This window comes from Lepisosteus oculatus, chromosome 5 (assembly GCF_040954835.1).
Source record: "Lepisosteus oculatus isolate fLepOcu1 chromosome 5, fLepOcu1.hap2, whole genome shotgun sequence".
NCBI lineage: Eukaryota > Metazoa > Chordata > Actinopteri > Semionotiformes > Lepisosteidae > Lepisosteus > Lepisosteus oculatus.
The window spans coordinates 42140344-42165290 of NC_090700.1; the positions used below are offsets into that span (position 1 = coordinate 42140344).

The window sequence follows — 24947 nt, forward strand, 5'->3', positions numbered from 1 at the left end:
GAGTCTTTTATCTTCCAATCAACTCAATATTGAGTACAAATACAGTCTGCTTCCTTGAGGTTTCCAGTCTGTATAAAGAAGTACATATCTGACAAAAAATTACCATGCATTTCAATCCAATGTGCAATTATTATGAAGAAAAACAAAGCCTCCATGAAATGAAGGAAATTTTCTTCTTAAATTAAAAGAAAAACACAAATACAGTCTGGGTTTCTCAGCTGTTGGCAGCAAACCATGGTTGAATTGTTTGTGAATTGTTCCCATGTTGATAATGAAATCAAGACTTAATTAGATAAAACTCTTTATATATTGGACATAATGACCATTTTAAAATGCAAGAATGAAATACATTTAAAATAATCTTTCCCAAAACTAATTTGGTTAAAAATTCACAACGTAAATCTATATAAAATGTTTTAGAATTGAAAATCACTTTTAATTTTAGATTGCTTAGACAATAAAACACCTACTTCTTAAATCAAATAGTTATCATAACAAACTAAAGCAGAAAATAAAAAAACGAAGTATATCTACGAATTTGTGGTTTGCTGTACAGTACAGTACAGTTCTGTATTTTAAAATGAGAAATTGATTGGTTTCTTTAATTATGTGTTTTATTATGACCTTACTTCTCACCCTCCTACAAATGTTAATATGCCTCTAAAGTCAGAGAATTTAAGTATCCATTAACTAGATTAAAAAGTGACGGAAGAAGAAGATGGTGACTAACTAACTGTATAATTCAACAGTACTGACAGTTTTTGAAATGGGTACAGTAAACAAGCCCTTAACAAAATGTTGTCTTCAAATTAACCATACAGTACGGATTTAAAATTCTACTACTATTTACCTTGTCAGGACTAGGGAAACAAAACATATCCCAGACAGAAAGAAAGTATGACATTAAAGGAGGAAATGCAATAATTTATGCTAATTATTCTTACTTGAAGTTTCAATTAAAATGATGTATACTCTCTACATTTAACTGGTTCCACTAAAACCGCCTGCCAGGACATATGGTAGCTCATCTGTAAGGAGTAAGGAAACGCAAATGAATTATGGTGCTTATCCAAAGATTCTTGGCAAGAGATATAAACATGGAGCCAAATCCAAGAATACTGGAGAAAAAAGCGTTATTTGCTCACTCTACATTCTCAGGCTTGGCATTATCCTGTGTGGAGAGGTGAATGGGCTTCCCAACACAATGTAATAGCAACAGCAGGTATCCCCTGCTTAAATATTGACAATTATTATCTGTCAGAAATACTGTATCCTGTCAATGTTCCTCAAGTGTTTTTGGAGCAAAACTTTGAAATCCAGTGATTTTTCAGGATCCATTTGCTGAGGGAAGATTGTACTGAGGAGACGACGTTCAATACAATTGATTAAGTTCTCATAAAATCAAGTCTGTATCAAAGGATCTAGCATAATTTAATACATTGATCCATCAAGTTCACAGTGCAGTGGGAAAACAAACATACTGTACATGCACATTGTATGCAAATCCATGCAGTTCCTCTCTTTATCATTACTCATTCATGAATTCATGATCTAGCATACCTCTGGCTGGGTGTTGTATCAAGGGACCCACTGTAGATAGGTCTAGGTAAAACAAACACATTCATGCAGCTTTAAACTACATAAAACAGTGTTTTTATTTACCAACCTTTTATTTACACTGCAAGAGAAAACAATAGAAGCCTAGCTCTTTTGAGCTCTAACTGCACTTTTTCTTCAATTCACCTGCTATAAATGCTGTACATCCAGACAGCTAACCAGCTCCAAACAAGTTTCTCTCAGGGACTCAAAACTCACGCTTCTCTCTTCAGGCTTTTTAGCCAGCAGAGGGCAATAGCCCTATGGAATCCTTTGCTTCCTGTATTTTATATGTCACTCAATTAATTGTCTTGTTCCAACTGGTCAGGTGATGGCAAATTGCAAGTCATTGACCATTGCCTGCTGGAACCACCGTCTTGTCAGAGCTTAGCACACCCTACCAATGTATTAAAATAACATTGACTGGACACATAAAAAATAAACCCTAAAGTATGAAGTCACTTCCAAATTTCAGCTGTCATGAGCTGACGTACAGAGGTCTTGATGTCAACCAGTTGCTCTTCTCAATGGTGCAGTATGAAAAGAGGCATGTCTAGTGACTTGTGACCATATGTTTTTCATACCAAGACACTGAAGCACTGATAAAAAGTTTTTTCAGATTTAGTTTCACACCATCATGTTTTACATTCTGTTTGTTTGAATTATAAATTCTCATGCAAATTAAAACCTTGAAATACAGTAATTGCTTTCTTTTTTATTTGATGAAGTCATAAATATTTTGAGCGATAGTTCCCCTCACAGTGATCTATCAGAAGTGAGGCTCAATGACACTTGCCCCAAAAATATAGGTGAGGGACTGACAATATTAGACATGGCTCCACAAGTTAACAAGAATCTAAACTGTTGCTCTCTCTCTCTTCTTCACTTTTTATGTTTGGAAGCTGCAGAGTAAAGACAATGTATAATAGGAGCTTGAGGATAACGTTACAGTGTGGAAGACAACTGGATAGAGTCTGGAGCCTGTTAACACACTAGAGAGCACGGTCATCAATTAAAAAACACACAGCTGCACTGGAGCAGAAAACAAATTAAAGTGAGTTGCTGACCCTGCATGATTTTTTTGGTGAGAGAACAAGCTCAAAGACTATAAATCTATTCCTCACTCTGTCCTGACAACTTCTAATTACACTTAGGAGTTTCAGGTTGTCCGTTGCAGCACAGAGTACTACATTTTAGAGGTGGCTTTAACCAAAGATAGATGTTTAGCTCACAACTCTAACTGTAGTGCTTTTAATACGCAAGAAATTGTGGCAAATTCTACCTTTACAGACTTACGAGTCTTTGATCTCAGACACCTGAGCTTTCAGACTCGGAGAAACTGAATTTAAAGATCCTTGAATTGACTTTTTATGTAAGAGGAGTGTGCAGTTTTTACAGTTCATACCCTATCAGGTTTTACTTCCTACTGACTTACATGCAAATATGTTTAATGAATGAAACACATAGAACGAAAGACAGCACCATTCAACCTCCTTCTGAATGGAAATATTCAGTTAGTCCAAAAGACAAATCATTCACCAGTCTTGCCTTTTTAAAAATGATCTGCAACACCCTGTGTGTCATTCAGATGTACAATATAGCTCGTGATTTGGTTGTGTTAAATTAATTCCACATATTTTTTGTTTGCGGTGCTTCATCTTTAGATCTCTGCTTTTGGGAATTTTCACACCCTGGAACCTCTGGTGCAGAGCTTCACTAGGGCACCAGCATCTGCAGTCTCTGCAGTGGTTTTGAGAAAACTGTGAGCCATGAAATCGGCTCCAGCCTGTGAAATGCACTTGACTCAGCTATAGATTTATTGTATCTAAGGAAGGAGACAATTTCTGATAAGCCTCTGAAGAACTACTGAGAAGAAGTAAACGAAATACAAATCTATGATGAAACTTATCATTGCATGCATAGAGGTGCTATCTAAAGTGAAAAATGAGAAGGGGATGCATAGATCAGTACCCACTTTGTCAATGACTGCTAATGGCAGCAGTGAAAAACTGAATTTCTGGATTTTCAGTTTCTGTGATGTGAGTATTGGAATTTGGTAGATATTCACTAAAGAAGAGCACAAAATCTTTAAAACATTGACACTACCTTGCTGAGAGAGAAATATAATCCATACTAGGAAAGTAACCACTTAAGTGTGAATGAAAATTTGGTTTCATAAAACAGAACTAGCATGTTTTGGAATCTCTGTGACCCAGAAGAAAAAGCCAATCGATATATTTTTATACTTCTTTCAGCAAACTGCACATTTTTGGACAACACTTCTAATGCTGTGAGACTGGAAACAACATCTGTTCACTGGAAGCACACTCTAGCAGCAAAGGAAAGGACATTAAAAACCTCTTTGTCAGCAACATTCACATCTCCCTGTAGGTGTTTTCAAACCTGTAGTGTAAAAGGTATGTCAAAGTTAACATCATGTATATGTTAACATTTCCTTAATCTCTAACATTACATGAGTAATTGTTGAACCAGACAGGTAAAAAGGGAGAGGTGAAATCAAGAAATTCCTAAATTCATACCTGTTTTTCATCACATTAATACTAATATGTGAAACAATTTAAAATTATATCATACTGTTGCTCATTAAGGGCAGAGTCTGGCCTTTTGGCACAACAGAGTCTTTTCAAAAGCAATACTGTTAAAACTACTAAAATCTAGGTTGGCAGTCAGTGCTTAACTGTGGGGATGAGTGCCCACTGGAGCCAGAGTTGGCCACTAAATTCATTTTGTGTGTGACCCCAGCCATGTTATACTTTACAAGTCTCTCCTCAAATGACAAAATCAAGCCTATTATTGTTCCTGTTATGACATTTGGCAACAAGTAGAGATGCAACCTTATCAGCTAATAATAGTGCTTGAAGTCAGGTCTGAAAATGCTGCTGTCTGAATGGGATTATAAAAGGTCTTTTAAACATTTGTGTGTGGATCTTTGTCCATACTGTAGGTTTTTACTGGTGGAAACAGACAACAGTAAGAAAGGCACAGTGGGGTTAAACATGAATCATGGCAGTATACTACTCATGTATTATCTCAAGACTGGCCAGGGAATATTGTTAAAATGGTGCCAGAGTCTTGTTCATTTTGAAAAAACAAAAATAATGGCAATAATGAAATTCACATGAGTACTTTTTGGCATGAGATGCGCTACAATTGTCTTTAAAAAGACCATTTTATACATCCTGGTCTCCTATTATCCAAACAGTAACTCTTTTATTGAGTACATAATGAATCACTGCATATAAATCACTTCAGAGGGCCTGGGAAATGCTCCAGAGGAAAGCCTCCTGAACCTATCCCTACTTTCAACCGCTTATTATCAACACTGCCTGGGTCTTTTTCTGTTTCAGGGTTCATGCCTAAAGAAAAAGAACTATTAAAAAAAAAGAACTATGAAAAGCACACATGACCTTTGGACCAGACAAATCTGCAGCATCACATACAGATAGATAAAACTGCTAAATGTAACTCCATTGAAAGAAATCGAAGAGAGCTGAGTAAGATTTACTGGAGCCTCTTCATGTCGGAGCTTGTCAATATTACTGCCTTCAAGGTGCACACAGTTTAACAGTGCTCTGATGACACCAGGCTCAGGGTAAATATATCCAAATCATTTCTGGATCATTATTACATGAGAGAAGAAAACACCTTTAGTAAACTTAGTATGATTTTGCAGAAAAATGGCTCAGATCCCAAATATTAAAATAGGGGAACTGCATTGTTATAATGCTAGCTTAGAAGGTAAGACAGGAAGACACTATAGCTTCTCTAGTAGAACAACAAGAAGGTATTTAGTATTATTGTATAAAAATAAAATACTTCTTTAAGAGGGAACAGTTACAAATTAAGTATTTATGCTGTTTTGTATTAATATACAATTGGCAAAATATTTTTGTGATTAATTCTATGCAAGGCAAAACAATCAACAACTAAATATATTTAATGGCTTAAGGAATAATATGTGCAGTTTTTTATTTTCCCAATACTACTTCATCACTTGAAAAAATGCAGAAAAGAAGATTCTAGGTCTGAATTACAGTACGTTTTTTTCAGTTGCACTAGATTTTTCAGTTGCACTGTACTTTTCTACTATTGAACTGGAAATGCATCCAGATTGAATGTATATTTTATTTATTTTTATGAATCCACCTTCGAAAACATTATGTAGTTCATATTTCCACTTGTGTCAAACATACTCAGTCTAATTTACCTCTATTCATATGCTGCACACTTGAAAGTGTTTCAAACCGTCTGCTAAAATTCACTTGAGAGTTTTGTAACAAACTTAAGTCATTTGTATTATTTATTTTAAAGTTCCTTAAGTTGTGAGTTTATATAGGACTATATTGTTGCAGATGTAGTAGTGTATCGGCACAAAGACTCCCCCACTGCATGTACTGTACGTACAATTGCTCTTTAGCAATATACGATTGGAGTAAAAAGTTAGAAATTCATTTAATTTAAAATGACAATAAATTCTCTAATGTTCTCCTTGTAAATCACCATAAACATCCTAACAACTGAATGATTGGCAACATACTCATCTAAGAACAGCTAATAGGAAAAGGACTTAAAAAGCATTCTGCACAAAGAAATTTAGAGATCAACTTAACTTAATATTACCTTCTGACATATTGCAGCAACATGTTAAAATAAATCAAACTCACAATCAAGACTTGTTTCCTGGAAATGCTGATGGAATTTGATTTTGTTACAGCTCTATAGGACTTATTTTTTATTTCCAACACAAACCACAATACAGCCTTTGTTAACATATTAACACTAATTTTACCAATTGGCAATTAAAAGAACCAACACAGAACAATGTGCAATTAAAAATCCAAGAGATAAAGTGATTTCATCTCACAAAAGGCAAAGGTAATAAAAGAAAGTGTAACCAACCTTTCTTTGTATTAATCCCATATAAGAGCAGCAGGCATCCCTGTTGCCCAACAGCATAGAACAGATGAAAGACGCACCTGGTTATAGCCAACTTGACCTGCATCTAGCTCTCCTACACTTTAAAAAAGCACTGGCACAAAAGTATTCTGTTTTGTTGCTAGCACGATCAAAAAGAAAAAAAAATGACCTGCCTCTGTCTTCTCCTCCTGTTCTGGAGAAACCGATACCGTTCACAAGCTTAAGCCTCAAACGCCAAGTGAGTTCTGCCTCTGCATCATCACAGGAACACTTACTGCATTGCTTTCTCAGTGCAGCCAGGGAAGGTGGCAGCTTCACTGAAGCCCCACATGGATTTGTGTCAGGAGGAGGGTTCCATTCAACAGCGCTGTGCACCCCTCTGGGCTTTGTGCAGCTCCCAGCCTGGTCTGCGTCTCCTTGTTCTCTGCTTGCCTCAGTGTGGCTGCAGTGCTTCCTGCCCGCCCTCCTGCTCAAGCCCCACACCATCTGCTAGCTTGTCAGGCATCCGTCACACGCGTCTCTTAATGAAGTGAGAGAGGGGCAAAACCTCCAAGCTCAGTCGGGCATCATTTAGGGGTTCTTCCTATCTTGTTACTTATTAGCAAAGACAAAAGAGTTGCTGATATGAGATTGCAAGCCTGTGTTAGTCCCACAGTGATTGCTGCACTGCTGCTAGCAGACAGGCAGCATAAGTTTGTGCAGAGAATCGCCGTTCCAGGGTTGCAGTCTTTCACACTCAGGAGCAGCTGCATTTCTGTGTGACATTGAAGACCTGGGCAATAACTGCATACATCCTTCTCAGTAGCAGCAACGTTATCTTTCTTGTTTTAAAAAGTCTTTTTATGCTCTAATCAATTCCAGTATCACAAAATGAAATCAACTTGGAAATTTTAAAGAAACAAATTCACTCCAAATAAAAATAAAGTTGTGAATAATGAAAAGATTTCTAATTCTATTTCATAGCTGGATTCAAACTGATATCCTAGGGATTTTATCAATACACTAAGGGTTGTTTCTACAAGAAAATAAGAAGACTATAATTACTAAGATCTGAATTTTAAAAAAGGACCTAACTAGACTTGATGGATATTTTAAATAACTATTTTTATTTTTTAATTATTTTAAATAAATTATGAATTACCGTAAGATATTACAATATTTATCATTATGGATGGAATCAAGCTGAGCTTTGTTGAACAGCAGTCATCAATAAAATAAGAAAAAAATAACTTTGGCTTTACCATAAAAAGTATACTTCTATACAATCTGTACAAATGGCCATAGTCGATTAGCATGAACCTAAAAACTGTATTGTTACTGAAAATGATAAGAAGTGAATGATTTAGGCTGACAGAAGATTTGTTTCACCAGAGCAACACTCCATTATTAACATTAGTTGTCCAGATAGTATTGTATTTTACAAGCTGTAATTTTGTAGATTTTGTTTTGACAAAGTCAAAACATTTATATTACAATGGATTTTAATACTCATTGTTAGGAGTGTGTTGTACTTTTCCTTTGTGTTGTACTCAGACATCTATCAGGTTTAATCACATCATTGATAAGATATCATCAGTATCCAAATGATTACAAATTCCTAACTTTGGCACAATAATTTCTGTACCAACATTTTGATTCTTTCTACATAAGTAATTTATAAAAAGTGTCTATCTAAGTAATTATGGGTATAGAAACATAACCCTTGCAGATCCAAATCTGTTTAAAGTTTACAACATTCTTTCCTTGGTTGTCACTCAAACCAGATCTTAGTGTTTGACACTACTACTAATAATAATAGCAAAAGAAAAACAATTAGCACATACTGTAGGTAAATTCATCCCTTGGCATAAAACTTCTGTTTTATTTTTCAATTACTACATGATTAAATCCAATATGATAAAAGCCAGAGAAGCGTGAAGCTCATCTCTACATGGAAAAAGTTCAGGACACTACTGCAGTCCAGTTCTACAGGTGAACTGTGTCAGAACTACCATAGTAAAGTATTGGAATGGACTGGGATGAAATAAAAAGGAGTGTTTATTCACTGGTGGACACAAGTCTATGTAACTACTCCACACGCACACACCAACAGAAATTAGACTGTTAATAGTTCTGATGTTTTCTGGTCCCTTTTAAATCTCTTTATCACTGACATCCATCAAACAACACAACCACTTTCTCACAGCACCATATGTTGTTCTTTAAATGCTCCCACTATTATTTTTGTTTTCAATCTTTAATTTTAGGGACCATTAAAGAGATAAAACTAGTATGATTTCTCTGTATCTTATACTATAAGCTACAAAACACATGCAGGATAGAAAAGGTACAAAAATAAATTTATATATACGTTGCTTGATGCAGAGTATTCTGGATCTTTGCAAGAGTTCCAATCGTTCATTTGGGAATATGGAACATACAAGATGTAAAATAAATTAAAAATAAATGTATGTGTACAGTATTGACTTGTAACACTGGAATGCATAAAACTTTTTTTTAATATAAATTGCAATCATAGCATCAATCACATATTTTACCGTAAACAATACGGCCCAGAGCCTCTCCACTGTCCTATCACCTGAAAGCCACCAATCTCTTCTGGTCTTGATGCAAGCAGAAAAACCATCCACACCTGGACGCTTGTGCTGTGCTCTTCAGGAAAAAAGACCAAGAAGTCTGGGTTTTATGTGTTCCAGTGTAAATAGGCAGCATTCACTGCACTATCAGGTAAATGTGAACAGTGCAGCAAATATGAAAAAAGTACAGTCTTTTAGAGGTCAAGTCATCCTGTTACACACCCCTGCACTCTCACTAGTGTGAAAGCACTTGAACTGAAGATCATAGGTACAGATGGGCTGGGGCATACACAGGTTAAATTCAATTGAACTTAACATGTTTTGATAATCTTGAAAAAATGGGGAGTGATTCCAACTACTGTCTGAGTGAGTCATACTTTTTCATTTCTAATTAGTTTTCCATTCATTCACCTTTGTGAAATAGACGAGTGCTTAATTAGACTAATTTCTGAACTGAGCAAAAACGCTAGTGAAGTATTTGTTGTTTGGCTGAATATCACAGGGTAGCAAAATAGTCCACAAAACAAGAAGTGTCCAGGATAGGCTCTTTGTTCCCACAGTCTTCATCAGGACATAAGGTTTTTTGAAAACGGATGAATATAATTGATCCTGCTTGGTTTAACTGTGATTTCCTGATGTAAAACTCAAACTTGAAAAACAAAAAGATGAAAGTACAACTTGTTTTAACCACAAAGTTCAAGTGTTCTGTTTCTTACCAGTATTAGTGGCTGTTTCTGAAAGGTTGCCCACCATACTGCTTGCTACAGGAATCTTTCTCAAGAGTAATTGTTTTTTATTGCTATACTAAATTTTAAATTGCTTTATTACAACCATTTGCTGTGTTATGCAAACATAATGGAATCCCTTATCAAAAGCTTCAGGTACACTGTCTCATTCCTACTCTTAAACTTGTACTGTTGAAGTGAATGTCTATTGTCATAGAATACATATAAGTGTATGCTTGCTCAGTGTCCAGAGCAAGAACAATACACATGGACATCAAGTTCTTCACAAAATGCAGCTCCTTAAGGGTAATTCAAAAGTTTAATTGATTGTCTATGTTTATTTACATTCATCTGTGTGGAAAGATTTGTGTAATTGTGCCTAACATTTTAAGAGGCATAGGATTTTAAAATATATAGGATCAAATTAAGTACTCAAACATTTTTCAAAAGGCAGTACCACAGAAGCAATACTTTTGATGCTATAAACTAAGAGAAAAACCTTAAGAAAATGACTTAAATGCAAAAAACTGCAATGTAAAGGTTGTCTTGTAAACAAGATAAACAATTATTCTAAGTGCACTAGGAATTTGTTATTGCATTGCTTGAATAATTTTGATTAACAATAGACCAGTGTGTGTAGGTATGTAGATGTCTGGCAGTTGACACCTTCTTAGTCATTAGAGTAGTTCCAATGGTATTTTCTTGTCATACCTAAGGAAATGAGGGGTGTTTTTCATAGATCTCCTGCTAGAATATTTCAACTCTCACTTACACAAAAAAAGATATTGAACTGAATCATGAAATTGCAGATCAATCACTGTTATTTCTTTTATTGGTAAAGTTATGGAAAATATATTTCCAAAGATATTTAAAGCTATATTTCAATATTACTTAGAAAACAATGAAATTTAAAGAAATAACATGGGATTAGAAAGGGAAGTAAAGCACATTATATATTTAGATTTCCAGAAAGGTTTTGATATAGCCTCATAAAAGGTTGATTCTCAAGATTAACAAGATTCACAAGAATCATAAGGTAATGTATGTAAGTGGATTGAGAACTGGCTAACAAACAGGAAAGAGTGTTATTTTAAGGGGAATAATCTCTAACTTGGCAGATGTGAGCAGTGGTGTGCCTCAGGGATCCTTTATGGCTTATGGCTATTCCTCATCTATATTAATGATCTAGGCTCTGGTATAAGCAAACTAGTCATGGATAAAGTTAGCAAACATGACAAAATCATGGATTGAGCTGACACATTGAAAAGTGCAAAGTGACCTACACTGGGAACAGAAACTTACACTGTACACATCACACAGGTGATTCTGAGCAGCAGGAAGTTACACAGGAAATGAGTTTGGATGTTTCTTTAGATTCTTTTACTGTATGTCCCCATCAAGACAACGTGGGAAGCAATGAAGAAATAAACACGTTGGGGTAAATTTCAAAAGATGTGGCCACTAAATCCTTAAACTTAGAAGAAAACATTCAGGTTACAGAGCAGGAAATACTTCTTTACTCAAAGAGTGGTGGATGTCTGGAACAAACTCCCCAACCAGGTGGTTGAGGCCCAATCTCAGGGCACCTTTAAGAAGGAGCTGGACAACATTTTGGATTCACTCAGCTGCAAAACAAGTACACGAGCAAAATGGACTGAATAACCCCCTTTTGATAGCAGACTATTCTTATATCTCCAAAGACACCTATGTCTTCCACATAATAAGCATGTCAAAGACACTGATTCACAGATGGAAACTTAAAGGGAATTCATTTAGAATAGAAAAGAGGAAACATTTGTTTACTCAAAGTGAAGTGGGTGTCTGAAACAGGCTTCCAAGCCAAGTGGTTAGAGTCCAAACTATGTCCCCTTTAAGAAAAGGCTGGATAACATTTTAGATTAACTTAGCTTAACTAGTAAGCTACAAAGTGACTAAGATGTGCCAATGACTTCCTCCCGTCTGCAGACCTTTCTTATGTCCTTATGTTCCAGTCTGCCATCAAATCTAGGACCTAAGAACTGACCACTACACCATCAAGCCACCCTCATGTACATACAACAGCACAACAGTAATACAGTGCCTTGCGAAAGTATTCGCCCCCCTTGAACTTTTCAACCTTTTGCCACATTTCAGGCTTCAAACATAAAGATATAAATTTTTTATTTTATGTGAAGAATCACCAACAAGTGGGACACAATTGTGAAGTGGAACGAAATCTATTGGATTTTTGAAACTTTTTTAACTAATAAAAAAATGAAAAGTGGGGCGTGCAAAATTATTCGGCCCCCTTGCGTTAATACTTTGTAGAGCCACCTTTTGCTGCGATTACAGCTGCAAGTCGCTTGGGGTATGTCTCTATCAGTTTTGCACATCGAGAGACTGAAATTCTTGCCCATTCTTCCTTGCAAAACAGCTCGAGCTCAGTGAGGTTGGATGGAGAGCGTTTGTGAACAGCAGTTTTCAGCTCTTTCCACAGATTCTCGATTGGATTCAGGTCTGGACTTTGACTTGGCCATTCAAACACCTGGATACGTTTATTTGTGAACCATTCCTTTGTAGATTTTGCTGTATGTTTGGGATCATTGTCTTGTTGGAAGATAAATCTCCGTCCCAGTTTCAGGTCTTTTGCAGACTCCAACAGGTTTTCATCCAGAATGGTCCTGTATTTGGCTGCATCCATCTTCCCCTCAATTTTAACCATCTTCCCTGTCCCTGCTGAAGAAAAGCAGGCCCAAACCATGATGCTGCCACCACCATGTTTGACAGTGGGGATGGTGTGTTGAGGGTGATGAGCTGTGTTGCTTTTACGCCAAACATATCGTTTTGCATTGTGGCCAAAAAGTTCGATTTTGGTTTCATCTGACCAGAGCACCTTCTTCCACATGTTTGGGGTGTCTCCCAGGTGGCTTGTGGCAAACTTTAGACGAGACTTTTTATGGATATCTTTGAGAAATGGCTTTCTTCTTGCCACTCTTCCATAAAGGCCAGATTTGTGCAGTGTAAGACTGATTGTTGTCCTATGGACAGACTCTCCCACCTCAGCTGTAGTTCTCTGCAGTTCATCCAGAGTGATCATGGGCCTCTTGGCTGCATCTCTGATCAGTCTTCTCCTTGTCTGAGCTGAAAGTTTAGAGGGACGGCCAGGTCTTGGTAGATTTGCAGTGGTCTGATACTCCTTCCATATCAAGATGATCGCTTGCACAGTGCTCCTTGGGATGTTTGAAGCTTGGGAAATCTTTTTGTATCCAAATCCGGCTTTAAACTTCTCCACAACAGTATTACGGACCTGCCTGGTGTGTTCCTTGGTCTTCATGATGCTCTCTGCGCTTTCAACAGAACCTTGAGACTATCACAGAGCAGGTGCATTTATACAGAGACTTGATTACACACAGGTGGATTCTATTTATCACCATCAGTCATTTAGGACAACATTGGATCATTCAGAGATCCTCGCTGAACTTCTGGAGTGAGTTTGCTGCACTGAAAGTAAAGGGGCCGAATAATTTTGCACGCCCCACTTTTCATTTTTTTATTAGTTAAAAAAGTTTCAAAAATCCAATAGATTTCGTTCCACTTCACAATTGTGTCCCACTTGTTGGTGATTCTTCACATAAAATAAAAAATTTATATCTTTATGTTTGAAGCCTGAAATGTGGCAAAAGGTTGAAAAGTTCAAGGGGGCCGAATACTTTCGCAAGGCACTGTACATCAGTAATACACTGTGCTCATTATAAAAGGTATAAGTGGCAAATACTGTATAATTTGGGAATATTTTGATATGCAGTAGGTGCTTTTTGATTACACTGTATTTTAAGCACCGTGTTCTAACCAGAGAAAACATTCTATGACATATTTCCTGTGGTATGAATTGGAATATAGTCACATGTGAGCATCTTTAAAATTTAAAGTTGGAAGAAAATATTGTTTTACAGCTAGATTTACCTGTATTGAAAATATGCAATTTAGTCTCAGCTAATGGTGTGAATAACCCAAAAATAATAAGATGTTTTAATACACACACCAATATCAATAGTAGTGAAGGTGCCGATAACCTCTGTAATTTCACCTGGGACAACAGTGATAACCTCCAAATGAGGAAGGACAGGAGAGTTTTGCAAAGCACTATTTCTGCAAAACTTTGCATGATTCCTTTTAGACAGCAAAGGTCTGGCAGCCTTTGTGTTAGTAGAATCCAGAGCGGCCTAGAATTCTGCTGGAGCTGAGAATGACCTCTGATGTGCACTCCTGTTTGGCTTTTGGCCTGGACTTTAGCACCAAAGGATGTTTGCTTTAACTATGTTATTTGCAAGTCAAGACAATTTTATCACTCCTGCATTTGTACTTTAAGTTTCTCTGCGTCATTTGCTGACGGAACAATAGATTGATCCTAAAAGAATCATGTTGAGGATCTGTGTAAATTTAATATCAACATAATAAGAAAGTATATTAGAAAAAGAGTTCCTTATTTGTGCACATCACCATTACAATCAGGAGAGCATTCTCCTTGGGTTACTGGATTTAATTGATCTATTTAACAATAGCTTCTATCCACAAACAGTGAGACTGGCGAACACATTTAGCCATCCCCCTCGGACCACACCTACACCATCACCATCTACCTCTTTATGATTTCTTATCTATTGCACATCTCCAGTCATTGTTTACACGTCTGTATTGTTTACATTCAAACTGTCTACATGTTTACTTGCACATTGTCTATTGTTTGTACATTGTCTTGATGCACTGTTTGCACTTTGTCTTGTTTTTTACACTTGTTTTACAATTGAGAGACTTTCTGTAAGTAAGAATTCCATTGTACCAGTACCGGTTACATATGGCAATAAAGTTCAAGTTCAAGTTCAACAGCAAAATATGTTTTAACAGCATAGCTGGCCTTTTGAACATAATTTCACATAGTTTTGGAAATGCTACACTTTCACAAACTAAAAAAAATACTTACAAACAATATTTTCTTCCAACTTTAAATTTTAAAGATGCTCACATGTGACTATATTCCAATTCATACCACAGGAAATGCACCTGGTTATCTGGAGTATGTGGGTTAAATAAACATCTGTCTATACATTTACAGTACATATGGGGGAAAATAATTCAAATTAGAGGTATTTCATAATCTTGGATTGCATTTTAGTACTCCCACATTGCTTTTCATGTATGCAACTACAAAGAGATGGAATCAAATCTAAATTTAGGACTACTTGAGATTATGCCATAAATTAATATCTTCTAAAGAAATACTTCTGGTTATGTAAAACATGATTAAGCATGAGTACCCGACGGACTTCAAGCATAATTACTACCTGACATTGATACTTGAGTTATGTCCTTGGAAACCCCACACAGTCTCTAGTTTGTTTTAATTGAAATTAGGCGTTGTGTATGAGTTTTGCAAATTTCGTCATACTGCTCATGCCGTTTAAACAATTTTCTGACTTTATTTCTTCGACTGTTTTGACAACTAATACTGCCCTCTTTTTCAATCCCAAGAAAGATTTCAAAGTAATTTTTATGCGCAAAGGTTAAAGTGGAAAAAAAAGTTTTCGTCTCTTATCACTGCTGATAAAGAAGACGCGGTAACTAGATTGATCTGCATTTTGAAACACAAATCTATATCTACCGTGACACCGTTGCTTCGGCTTAATTACTATAAACAACAAAAAAATTAAGAATCTACATAAAAATAGGCAGGGTTGCGCAATGTATCACAATTCAATTGACAAAAGATAGGGCATGTACTGTAATTCTTTACTAGATGATCGTCATTTGCTCTAACCCGGACAAAAAAGTTAATTATCTTTGATAATTGCCATGTTAAGTGTACCGGAGAAACAGTCTGTTTTGATTTAATACTGTCCCTCAGCGAGTGAGATTAATACATTGTCCTGTCCTGCACCGCCGAGACCTGGGTTCCCAGCTCAAACTGTTTTCCCCCCAACGCGTCAACAAGAAAATCGCGGTTCTTTGATGTGGTGCGTGGTAAAATCACTCAGAGCCGAGATGCATCAAATTAGACAAGTTGTTGAAATTAATATTTAACACAATGTGCAACTTCATTAACAATGAACACCCACGTCCTCTAACTTTTACGATGTTGCCTTCCCCCTGTATGCTAAACTTTGTATATTAATTAATTCAGGGGAAGTCTCGCGGTGTTACCTTTCAGACATCTTGCATCTGAAAGGGAGCTTATTTGTTACAAACGAGGTGAAAACGTTTAAGTTCGGTTGATTTACTCGTATTAAATGCTCCTTGATCGGTTTTCCTTGCAGCGATTGCTCATGAAGTTGTAAAGAGCGGTATTGTGCTCGAGTGCAACACCGTAGCTCTGATTGTCTTTCCTCGCGTCTTGCTTTGTGCGTCATTATCCTCTTTTCGTTTGATTATTTTTTTTTTGCAACGAGCCGACATGGCAACACCCGCTGCTGTGAATCCAACTGGTAAGTACGTGGTTTAATTCCATCATTTCTTTCTTTATTACCAGTAGTTCAATCCCTTGTCGAGGGGGTTGTGCATCGTGTAAGTTTATTTTCTCTAAAACAAAAGAAGCCAGCAGTTGGGTTTATGCTCATGTCTGTCACTCAAACAGCATCCCCTTCCCCCTGAGCCTAACGTACAGGACACTGTACCGTTTTCTGAAATAACCGAGAAAAGACAGATGCAGTTTATAACATATCGCTACATACAACATACAACTGTAAGCTATACAACAATACTCTACCACATTCATTTAGGTGTCTATCTTCTCAACAATCCGACTGATGTCTCTGGAAATGGAAACGACTTGCTGAATACATTAGCAAGCAGTAGCCTACGCGCTTTGACTTCATAGGTTTCTCTCTTAAAATCTTGAAGCTTTTTCCATAGTTAGACAGTTGACATGTGTTTTCGTGGATGTCCAATTTCAACTCCACAGCGTAGCGTTAGGTTTATTATAACAAAGTTACTTCGTTTACTGCTTGTTGCTTCTACTGCCTGTTGATTATCTTGCAAGGAAATGTGTAAATCATTTAAAGGTAACAAAAATAATTTTGTTTATGAGGACAGAAACGTTTTTTAAAACATTTGGATTTTTATTTTGTTTTACGTACGAACATTTTTATGTTAGTCATTATGTACAGAACTACAAATGGTTCATTAAGTACAGTATGGTCCTACTCTGTTGCACGTAAATCGTCTCTTAAATGCACGTAGCGTGCTTCTACTGTAGTGTTGCAGCTTAGTTATTTTTTATGGTACAAATTACGGTTTCCATAGGTTCATGTAAAGTTTTCTGTAAATTGTACTTCATTTGCCTTTAATTGAAAGGCACATGTTTTTAGATCGAATTGGTACTTTCTGTTTATGCACCCTTGAAAGCTGAGAAAGGTAAAGCAGTTAATACAGTACACAATGTTAGGATCAGAGTTTGTAGATGTGAATGTATGTAGGATTTCATGCTATTTATTTTAATAAGATAAAAATGCTCGGTGTATGGGCTGTTTTCATCATTTATAAATTAATCTTACTGTCTTTGATACAGGTTGGAAAACAATTTTATTTCATATTTAGTTTTTTTAAAATATAATTTTTACATTTAATAATATAAGAACATTTAGATGATAAATGAATATATTTCCACTTGGAAAAATTAATATTCCACTTGGGTACTATAAAAGTAATTTACAACATGCTCAAACTGAGCCGAAATAAAGTTCTATTTTAAATACTGTTAACACTGAAATATAACTCCAGCGTCTGATATTCTACCAGTTGCACTTAAGAATACTGTATGTTCTATTATTAATCATTTAACGCAAGTTACACAGTGTAGTGCTAATATCCAGTGACTGGGAAACTGCTAATATAGCCTCTATGAATTTAGCCCTGTACCTATTACATGTCAGATTATGTGAATGATGCTAAGTGAAAATAAACTTGAAAAGAAAATAATCTTCTATATGGCATTAGAATCACTGAGGGTAATCAATAGATTTAGAAAAGGAAGGTCTTGCTAAACTAACAAGTTCTTACATATTAACATGCTGAAGAAGAAGAAGAAGAAGAAGCAGCAGCAGTAATGGCTGAATTAAAAGGCAGATGATATATTTGGATTTTTGGAAAGCTAAATTGATCAAGGTCTTTATAAAAGATGGCATTCAAGATAATGCATGTCTTTGAATTAGAAGTTGGTAAAGGGATAGAAAGAGTCCAGATGCTTACTTCTGGGGTGATGTCGTTAGTGAGGTTCCACTGGATTCTGTATAAGGCCCACTAATTTAAATCCATCATCTGGATTCTTCAGTCAAGTCAACACATGATCCCAAGATAAGGGAGTCTTGTAGAAAGTCCTCTTCTACAAGACTCCCTTAAGAGGAATAATCCTCTTAAGAGGAATAATCAAGGAGCCTAGAAAAACATCTGGCAAGTGTCTTTTAATGCGCCCAAGTCCAGAGTGTTGCACAAAGATACATAAACTAGAGAAATGGAAAGCATATCCTTGATATAAACATAAATTAGTTATAATATGGGAAACGCTGCGTTTTAACAAGATTTCTATAATTGTGACACATCATTTAGATCTCCTAGACAGTGTGGAAAAGCAATAAAAAGGCAAACGGAATGTAAGCTAGTCAGTGGATTGCACTTATATGCACTTATAAGATCTCATTCAGAATATTATATACAATGTTAACAGCCAAATTACAAAAAATGATACTGCTGTTCTGGAACTGGAAAAGAGAAGAGTGAACAGTCACATTCCCAGTCAGAAAGGAATGTCCTACTGTGGTGGGGAAAAAATGAATGAGTTTTGAATAGAGAAGAGTAAAGGGAATGTAATCCAGGTATTCAGAATCCTCAAAGGCACTGACATGTCAGTCTAGTGGGCTTAAAATCAACAGCGCGACATCAACCAGAGGACATAAGAAATTGCCTTTAAAAAGGAGAACAGTAGGTGTCTATTTACATAAAAAGGTGTGAAAGTGTGGAGCAGCCATGTTATCCAAGCTAATATTTTGGCTCCTTTTAAGAAACAGCTGGGTGACATCCTTGGATTGCTTAGCTACCACCAAACAAACTAGTTGGGCCAAAAAGCCTCCTTTCATTTGTAACCTTTCTTGTAATTTTATGTAATTCGTAGTGATTATAATAGAAACAGCTGGACCACGTCCTCTACAGTACAACACTACAGAACACAATGTGTGCAAATATTAGGTCCATAGGCTTGTGTGCAGAATTTAAACAAGCATTTCCCTTATTAAAGGTTTCGCTGCTTTATTTGAATACTATTCTAGTGTACAGAAAGTAGTTAAGAATTCAAAGCAAACTACAGGAGCTTCCACTTTCAAAAGAGCAGAATTGAAGGACACCTTGCTTAAATTCTGCTCTCTTAAGGATCTTTCCCTGTGCATACTAAACAGACACAGTTCAACACATTAGCCAGACATGACATACAGGTGTCTTTTACTTCGGTGGTGGATATTTTGGGTTTAGTTGTGTATGTATAGTGTCTTGGGATCCTTTGGAATGAAAAATGTGATACATAGGCAGTTATCAACTACTAGTCATGATCTGTCTAGTATCATGATACTAGTCCTGAACAACAGAATTTGTTCTAAAAATAATAAGGGTGTTCAACAAAACAAAAAAATGTGATTTTGTGTGTACTATGTACAGGACTTTACAACTACGTTTCAGTTGCATAAATAACTGTCAGATGCATAAATAAATGCTGTCAGATGTTTAGTATGAGTCATTTACTGTTCGTACTTATCAACCCAACTTATTTATCAATCCTAAGTAATGCATACTGTTCCTTGTAGAGCCTTGAACAATGAAGGTTTTGATTCATTATGCTGTTGGTAGAATGTGTTGTTTTTGAAAGCAAATTCAAGAAAAAATCATCCTAGTCCTAGCAATGCTATATACAAAAGGGCAGAATCATCTGGATTTTTGTCATCTCAAGGTTTTTCTGTTACTTTCTAGCTGTACAAGCAACATTCAGACTCCAGTGCTGATGACATGATAAATGCTCTCCTTTCATGATTTCTGCTGTAGCAAATGTCGACTTCTGTTCAGTTAATCTGAGTTTTGGTTTTAATGTTGAATTCAGTAATTTGGTCAAATTCTAATTAACACCACAGGTTGCTGAATATAAAGGGAAAGCAAATTTTTATTTAGATTGTAGCATTTGTCATCAACTCGCTTGGCTGAGGAAATTATGAACGTTCCTCACGTGCAAGGAATGAGCCAGGGAGCTACGCAAGGGTAAGATGGGATGGAGTGAAGGCTGTGAGAGAATATGTGGAATAAGAGGCTCAGCAGACAAGATATTTATGCATTAGAGAACAGAAGTGCAAGATTAAATTTTACTTTGTTTCAGACATCTGTTTAACAACTTAAAGCAAAAAAATGTAAACGTATAGAATGCTAAACTTGCTCAAGGTTATCCAGTATGTTAAAGCAGTATCACACTACAGGACTCAACATGACTTCTAGTCAGAGAGCATGTCATATTTAATGACTGCAGTTGCTGAATCTCACTGCCTTTTCTGTCCTAGAGGGTGTCAAATTAAATGACTAGGAAGCGCAGGGGGTGACTAATTACACGATTCCCTCATGACTTTTCATCATGGTTCCAAATCTCGTATTGCACTGGGAAGTACCGCAAGGTCACCTCATTTGGCAGCCAATCAACGTGGAGCACAAGAGGAGCACCGCAGGAAATTAATATGGAGAACAAGCACGTAAACATCTTGAAGACTGTAACACAGGCATTGCTTTACACAAATAAACATCTTCAAAAGTATAATTCTTCTTTATAAATGTAGAACACATTTTCAAAAAAGAAACACAGCTAAAAATATAAAACATTATACAAATTTGTATTGCATATCGGGCACATTATCTCATGGGTACACATCTGACTCACTTCCCACCCCTATGACGTGCGACTCGCTATGAGAAAATTGATTTGATTTTCTCGTAGCGGCTCCCAGAGTTGTAGGGGCTGTTAAGTGCGCTATGACTGAGTCGCGGGGGGTGTCACACTACACAACTGACGGTAACGGGTGCGGCTGCGACCCTTTACAGCTCGCTGTGATTTTTCTTACGATTATGTAAATGAAGGCTATGACTGAAAATCCAAGAAAAAGTTGTGTAGTGTGACGCTGGCATTACCTGTATTCAGCAATCTTCTAACATCATTAGAGACTTGGTAAGATTAAGTATAGGTGAAGTATGTGTATCACTGCCAGTAGTGTCTATTCATACTTTACTGATTGATGCAGTTTTCCTTCTCGGAGTGCAGTATCAGTTAAGAGCTAATGGCCTGTTTATGTGGGTGTGAAGTTCTTAGCTATTACACATTTGGCCTGCAGTAAACTGAAGCTACCAATTTTTCAATCCAAGCCAACACCTCCTGGAAGGTTTCCCTTGGGAAGTGAAATGAGTCTCTGGCAAATAGAAATCCACTTTTGAGTGATATATTTGAAATTACCTGTTGATGAGTGAATTGATGATTAAATCTTAACCAGACCATAACCAGCAATAGATAGTATGCTTATCAACCAAAACATTAAAGTAACAAAAATACTAGCTGAAGAATGATCATGTTCCCCTACCATTTATTGACCTGTTTTTCTAATTTTCATGTTTTCTTCTTGACAGTGGGATTGGGAACCTCTTCTGAAACTTGTTTTAAATGGGAATGTGACCTTAGATGATTTAAACAGTTAAAAAGCCTGTTATATATACACAACTATGATAGGTTTCATTTAAACATTGTCTTCTTGTGAATTTTTTACAGATTACTTTGTATGTCTACAATTATAGTACTGTTTTCTCCTAAACATATTCCAGTTTTAAGGTCATTTGAGAATTTCATCACTTGGTAAAGCTTACAATGAGAAACAATGCTTAAATGACCAGCTGGGCCACTAAGCTTGTTAATAGTTCAGCGTGATGACAAACCCTTTATTCTTGCCCCTTGTTAACTGAATTGATTGAGATATTTACAGGTACTGATTAATGCTATGCTATGATAAATGTATATGTTAAGCAGAACAAGGGGTGTCCACCAAAGATCTTCAGAAAATGAAACTGAAATGTCTTGTCCCCTCAGTACCGTTGAGGGTAAAATCGGCACTCTCACACTGTGGATGTGCTCTGACACTCTGGATGTGCATATTGGTATTATAATTACAGATAGTTTTATGTTTAAATTTGGGATCCTTTAATTATCAATTACGATCTTAATTCTTATTGAGTAGGAGGTATACCTGACTTCTAGTATTGTGACAAACTGTGCTGCTGCTGTACTTTTGGGAGTAGAGAGAGACAGCACTGGCCCCCTTCCTTCTGCTTTCCCAGTAAAAATCTGTTTCTAGGATGACAGCTGAAGCCATTAGTCATATAACAAGAGAGTAGCAGAGGTTACATTAGTCGTTAATCAGAAATATTTATCTAAAAGAGAGACTTTACTTGCTACCCATCAGTAATTTTGCTCCAAATAAAATGATTATCATGCAAGGCAGGTAGGAGTGTCTGATTCATGGGGCCACAGTCAAGGTAAACAGACCAGTGATGACTGAGTCTGAGTGGAATACAAATAGAGGTACTTGGTGTCCCCTGATGGTGGGTTTAATTTCTTATACAGATCAAAGTCTTTTCTTCCAGGGCCGTACATGGGTCTTGGAAGGGGTGTGTGCCAAATATGTGTGATTGTATGTAAAGTAGTTTTGGTTTTACTGCCAGAAACCGTTTTCTCTGTGAAAAATGGACAGCAGTCTGTTGGTTTTGGCATCTGAAATTAGTTTGCCAGTATATTAGTGGTTTGAGTCTTAATGATAATTATAGTAATCCCTCATTTTACATGCTTAATTCTTCCCTCGAAAATAGCTCATAAGGTGAAAACAGGAATTAAAATAAATTAAATTCCCTTTATTTCCTGTGTTGTAATCCCTGATATGTACTGTTCTCTGCTATAGTATAGTGAAATTCTAATGTGTAAGGGAACATTTTTGAGTTTTAGAATCATTCAGTTAAGAGTTTCTAGCAGTGGAGATATAGAGTGCAGATGGAATGAAAACCAGCAGACTGTTTCTGCAGGAACAGTGCTTGGCCCCTCTGCCTTAAGCTTGGCCCCTCTGGTATAAAATAAAATCCAGTCTAGCAATATAAAATGTTGTTTTTGAATTATTGAAGTGAAAGGTATATTTTTTTTTAAAGAACTTAGAAGAAGTCTGCTGAAGAACACCAACAGCCTTGGGTATTTTGGAGAAGGGTATTAAATGCTGGAGAAAGCAAATGTCTGAGCACCCTGTTCCAGTGCTCTGATTTATGTGTTTTGAAATGTGTCTCTTTAGTGGGATGCTAAAGGATGGATTGAAGAATAGAAATGTGTAAAATATATTTTTTATAGACTGATATTTCAGGTAGAAATGTTAGTAGAAAATATTGAACTTAAAAAAAAAGCAAATTTGCAGAAACGCAAAATTAAATTAGCAGGAATGTAATCACAGGTGCAAAGATATTATTGTTGCCTAGTTTCTTTAAAATTATTTTATTTGTTCACAGTGTAAATAGTGTGTTTCTGAAGATTACAGTAAATTTTGTAAAAAATAATTCTCAGCGTTACTATACACGTCTACTAACATCTATTTGGTGACGTGCTTCCAAACATTTGTACATACGTAAGTTTGCAAAAGTGTTCAGAGCCTTACAAATTGATGGATACTCTTTTTTTTTATACTGAAGACCTCTAAAGATCATCAACAGTAAATGTTGGCAAAAACTAAACAGTAGGCTATCAACATATTCTAGCCTTTATGTTTTCAGACTAATATTAGTTATAAGCACCTTTGGCAGCAATTCCAGCACGAATCCCTTGGGGGTAAAGTCCATTGGTATCTCTACCAATGCATCAATTTGTTGTGATTTTTACTTTGTGTTTGTTGCTGATTTGCTCAACTCTCTCAGGTTTCTTGGAGATCGTTTCTGGACAGTGGATTTTTAGTCTTTCCATGGATTCTCAGATAAAAGAAGAATTTGATAGGGCCACTCAAGGAGATTTTCTTTCTTAATTTTATGCCACTCCACTTTAGCTTTGCATCGCTGTCCTATTGAAAGAGTATTTTTTGTTCCAGTTTTGTCAAATGGAGCAGGAGTTTGCTCCATCAATGTTTCCATCAGTCTTGATAAGCTTCCCATTCCCTGCTGATATAAAACAAAATATGAAAAATGTGCAGTGGTCTGAATACTTTTCCAAAGTGCTGTATGCTAATGTAATGTGTAATTTTGTCGCACCAAGGCTTGTATTTTTAGATAAACGCCTTATTTTGAACAAATGTGTGACTGTCTAGGATGTGCGCTAGGTATACCTGCAGTGCAGTTTAAATAAAAAAATTTGCAGGGAAGGCTCACAGCACATCACGTGTCCACACGCACACGCCCACGAATACTTGCATGAATTTCTGTAATGAGTGTTTTTAAAGTGATCTTTCCAAGCTTCACAAAATGTAGTCTTAAGTGCAGTCATAATGGTAATATTGTTTTGTCTGGATGTAGAGATGGCAACTGAAATCCCTGGACCTGTGGCATTACCAGGCGCCCCAGTCAACGCCGGGCAGGTGAGGATGACGGGGTCTATACCAACCCGTGGAGGGAAGAGACGGTCGGGAGGGTGAGTACAGAAAACACTTTTGCTAGCTTTAACTTCTCAGTGCCTGACTTCCCCCTTCCATGAACAAACTCAGCTATGCTGTCATGACTTCAGGATGCAGCCAAATATATGTACGGTGTTTACTGCGAGGTGGGGAAAAAAATGGACAAATTAATATGCTCACTCCCACAGGGGAAACAGTGAGGTTGTAGTAAAATCCCATGTTCAGAATGATAAACAACATGCAGGAGGTGGTGGTGGCAGCAAGCAAAATTGGCTTCTGTACAATTGCAAAAATTGCTGACAAGAACCAAGTCAAATGCTCATTGAAGAAGAGCTGAACAGGAGGGGAATTAATCCAAAGTCTCAGTGGAGTAATTGGTGGTCCCAAGCTCCTCCCAGCTCAGCCTGTGTTACAGGAGAATGCGAGTCTGCAGCTGCTGCTTCCTCGGT

At 36.6% G+C, this 24947-nt stretch overlaps 2 protein-coding genes across 12 annotated transcripts in view; both read left to right on the top strand.

Moving 5' to 3' along the window:
- The window catches only part of fah (fumarylacetoacetate hydrolase (fumarylacetoacetase)), a 119593-nt gene that overhangs the window by 40429 nt on the left and 54217 nt on the right, over positions 1-24947 (top strand). The window lies entirely within an intron of this gene.
- The window catches only part of arnt2 (aryl-hydrocarbon receptor nuclear translocator 2), a 63366-nt gene continuing 54418 nt past the window's right edge, over positions 16000-24947 (top strand). For 3 of the 10 annotated variants that reach the window (XM_069190456.1, XM_069190460.1, XM_069190458.1), the window contains exons 1-2: positions 16001-16293; positions 24401-24515. In XM_069190456.1, the coding sequence (XP_069046557.1) occupies positions 16263-16293; positions 24401-24515 (146 nt within the window). In that variant the 5' untranslated portion in view covers positions 16001-16262. Of the gene's footprint in view, positions 16294-24400; positions 24516-24947 lie in introns of all 10 variants that reach the window. The other 7 variants (XM_015342943.2, XM_069190461.1, XM_069190462.1 and 4 more) reach the window with 4 other exon arrangements.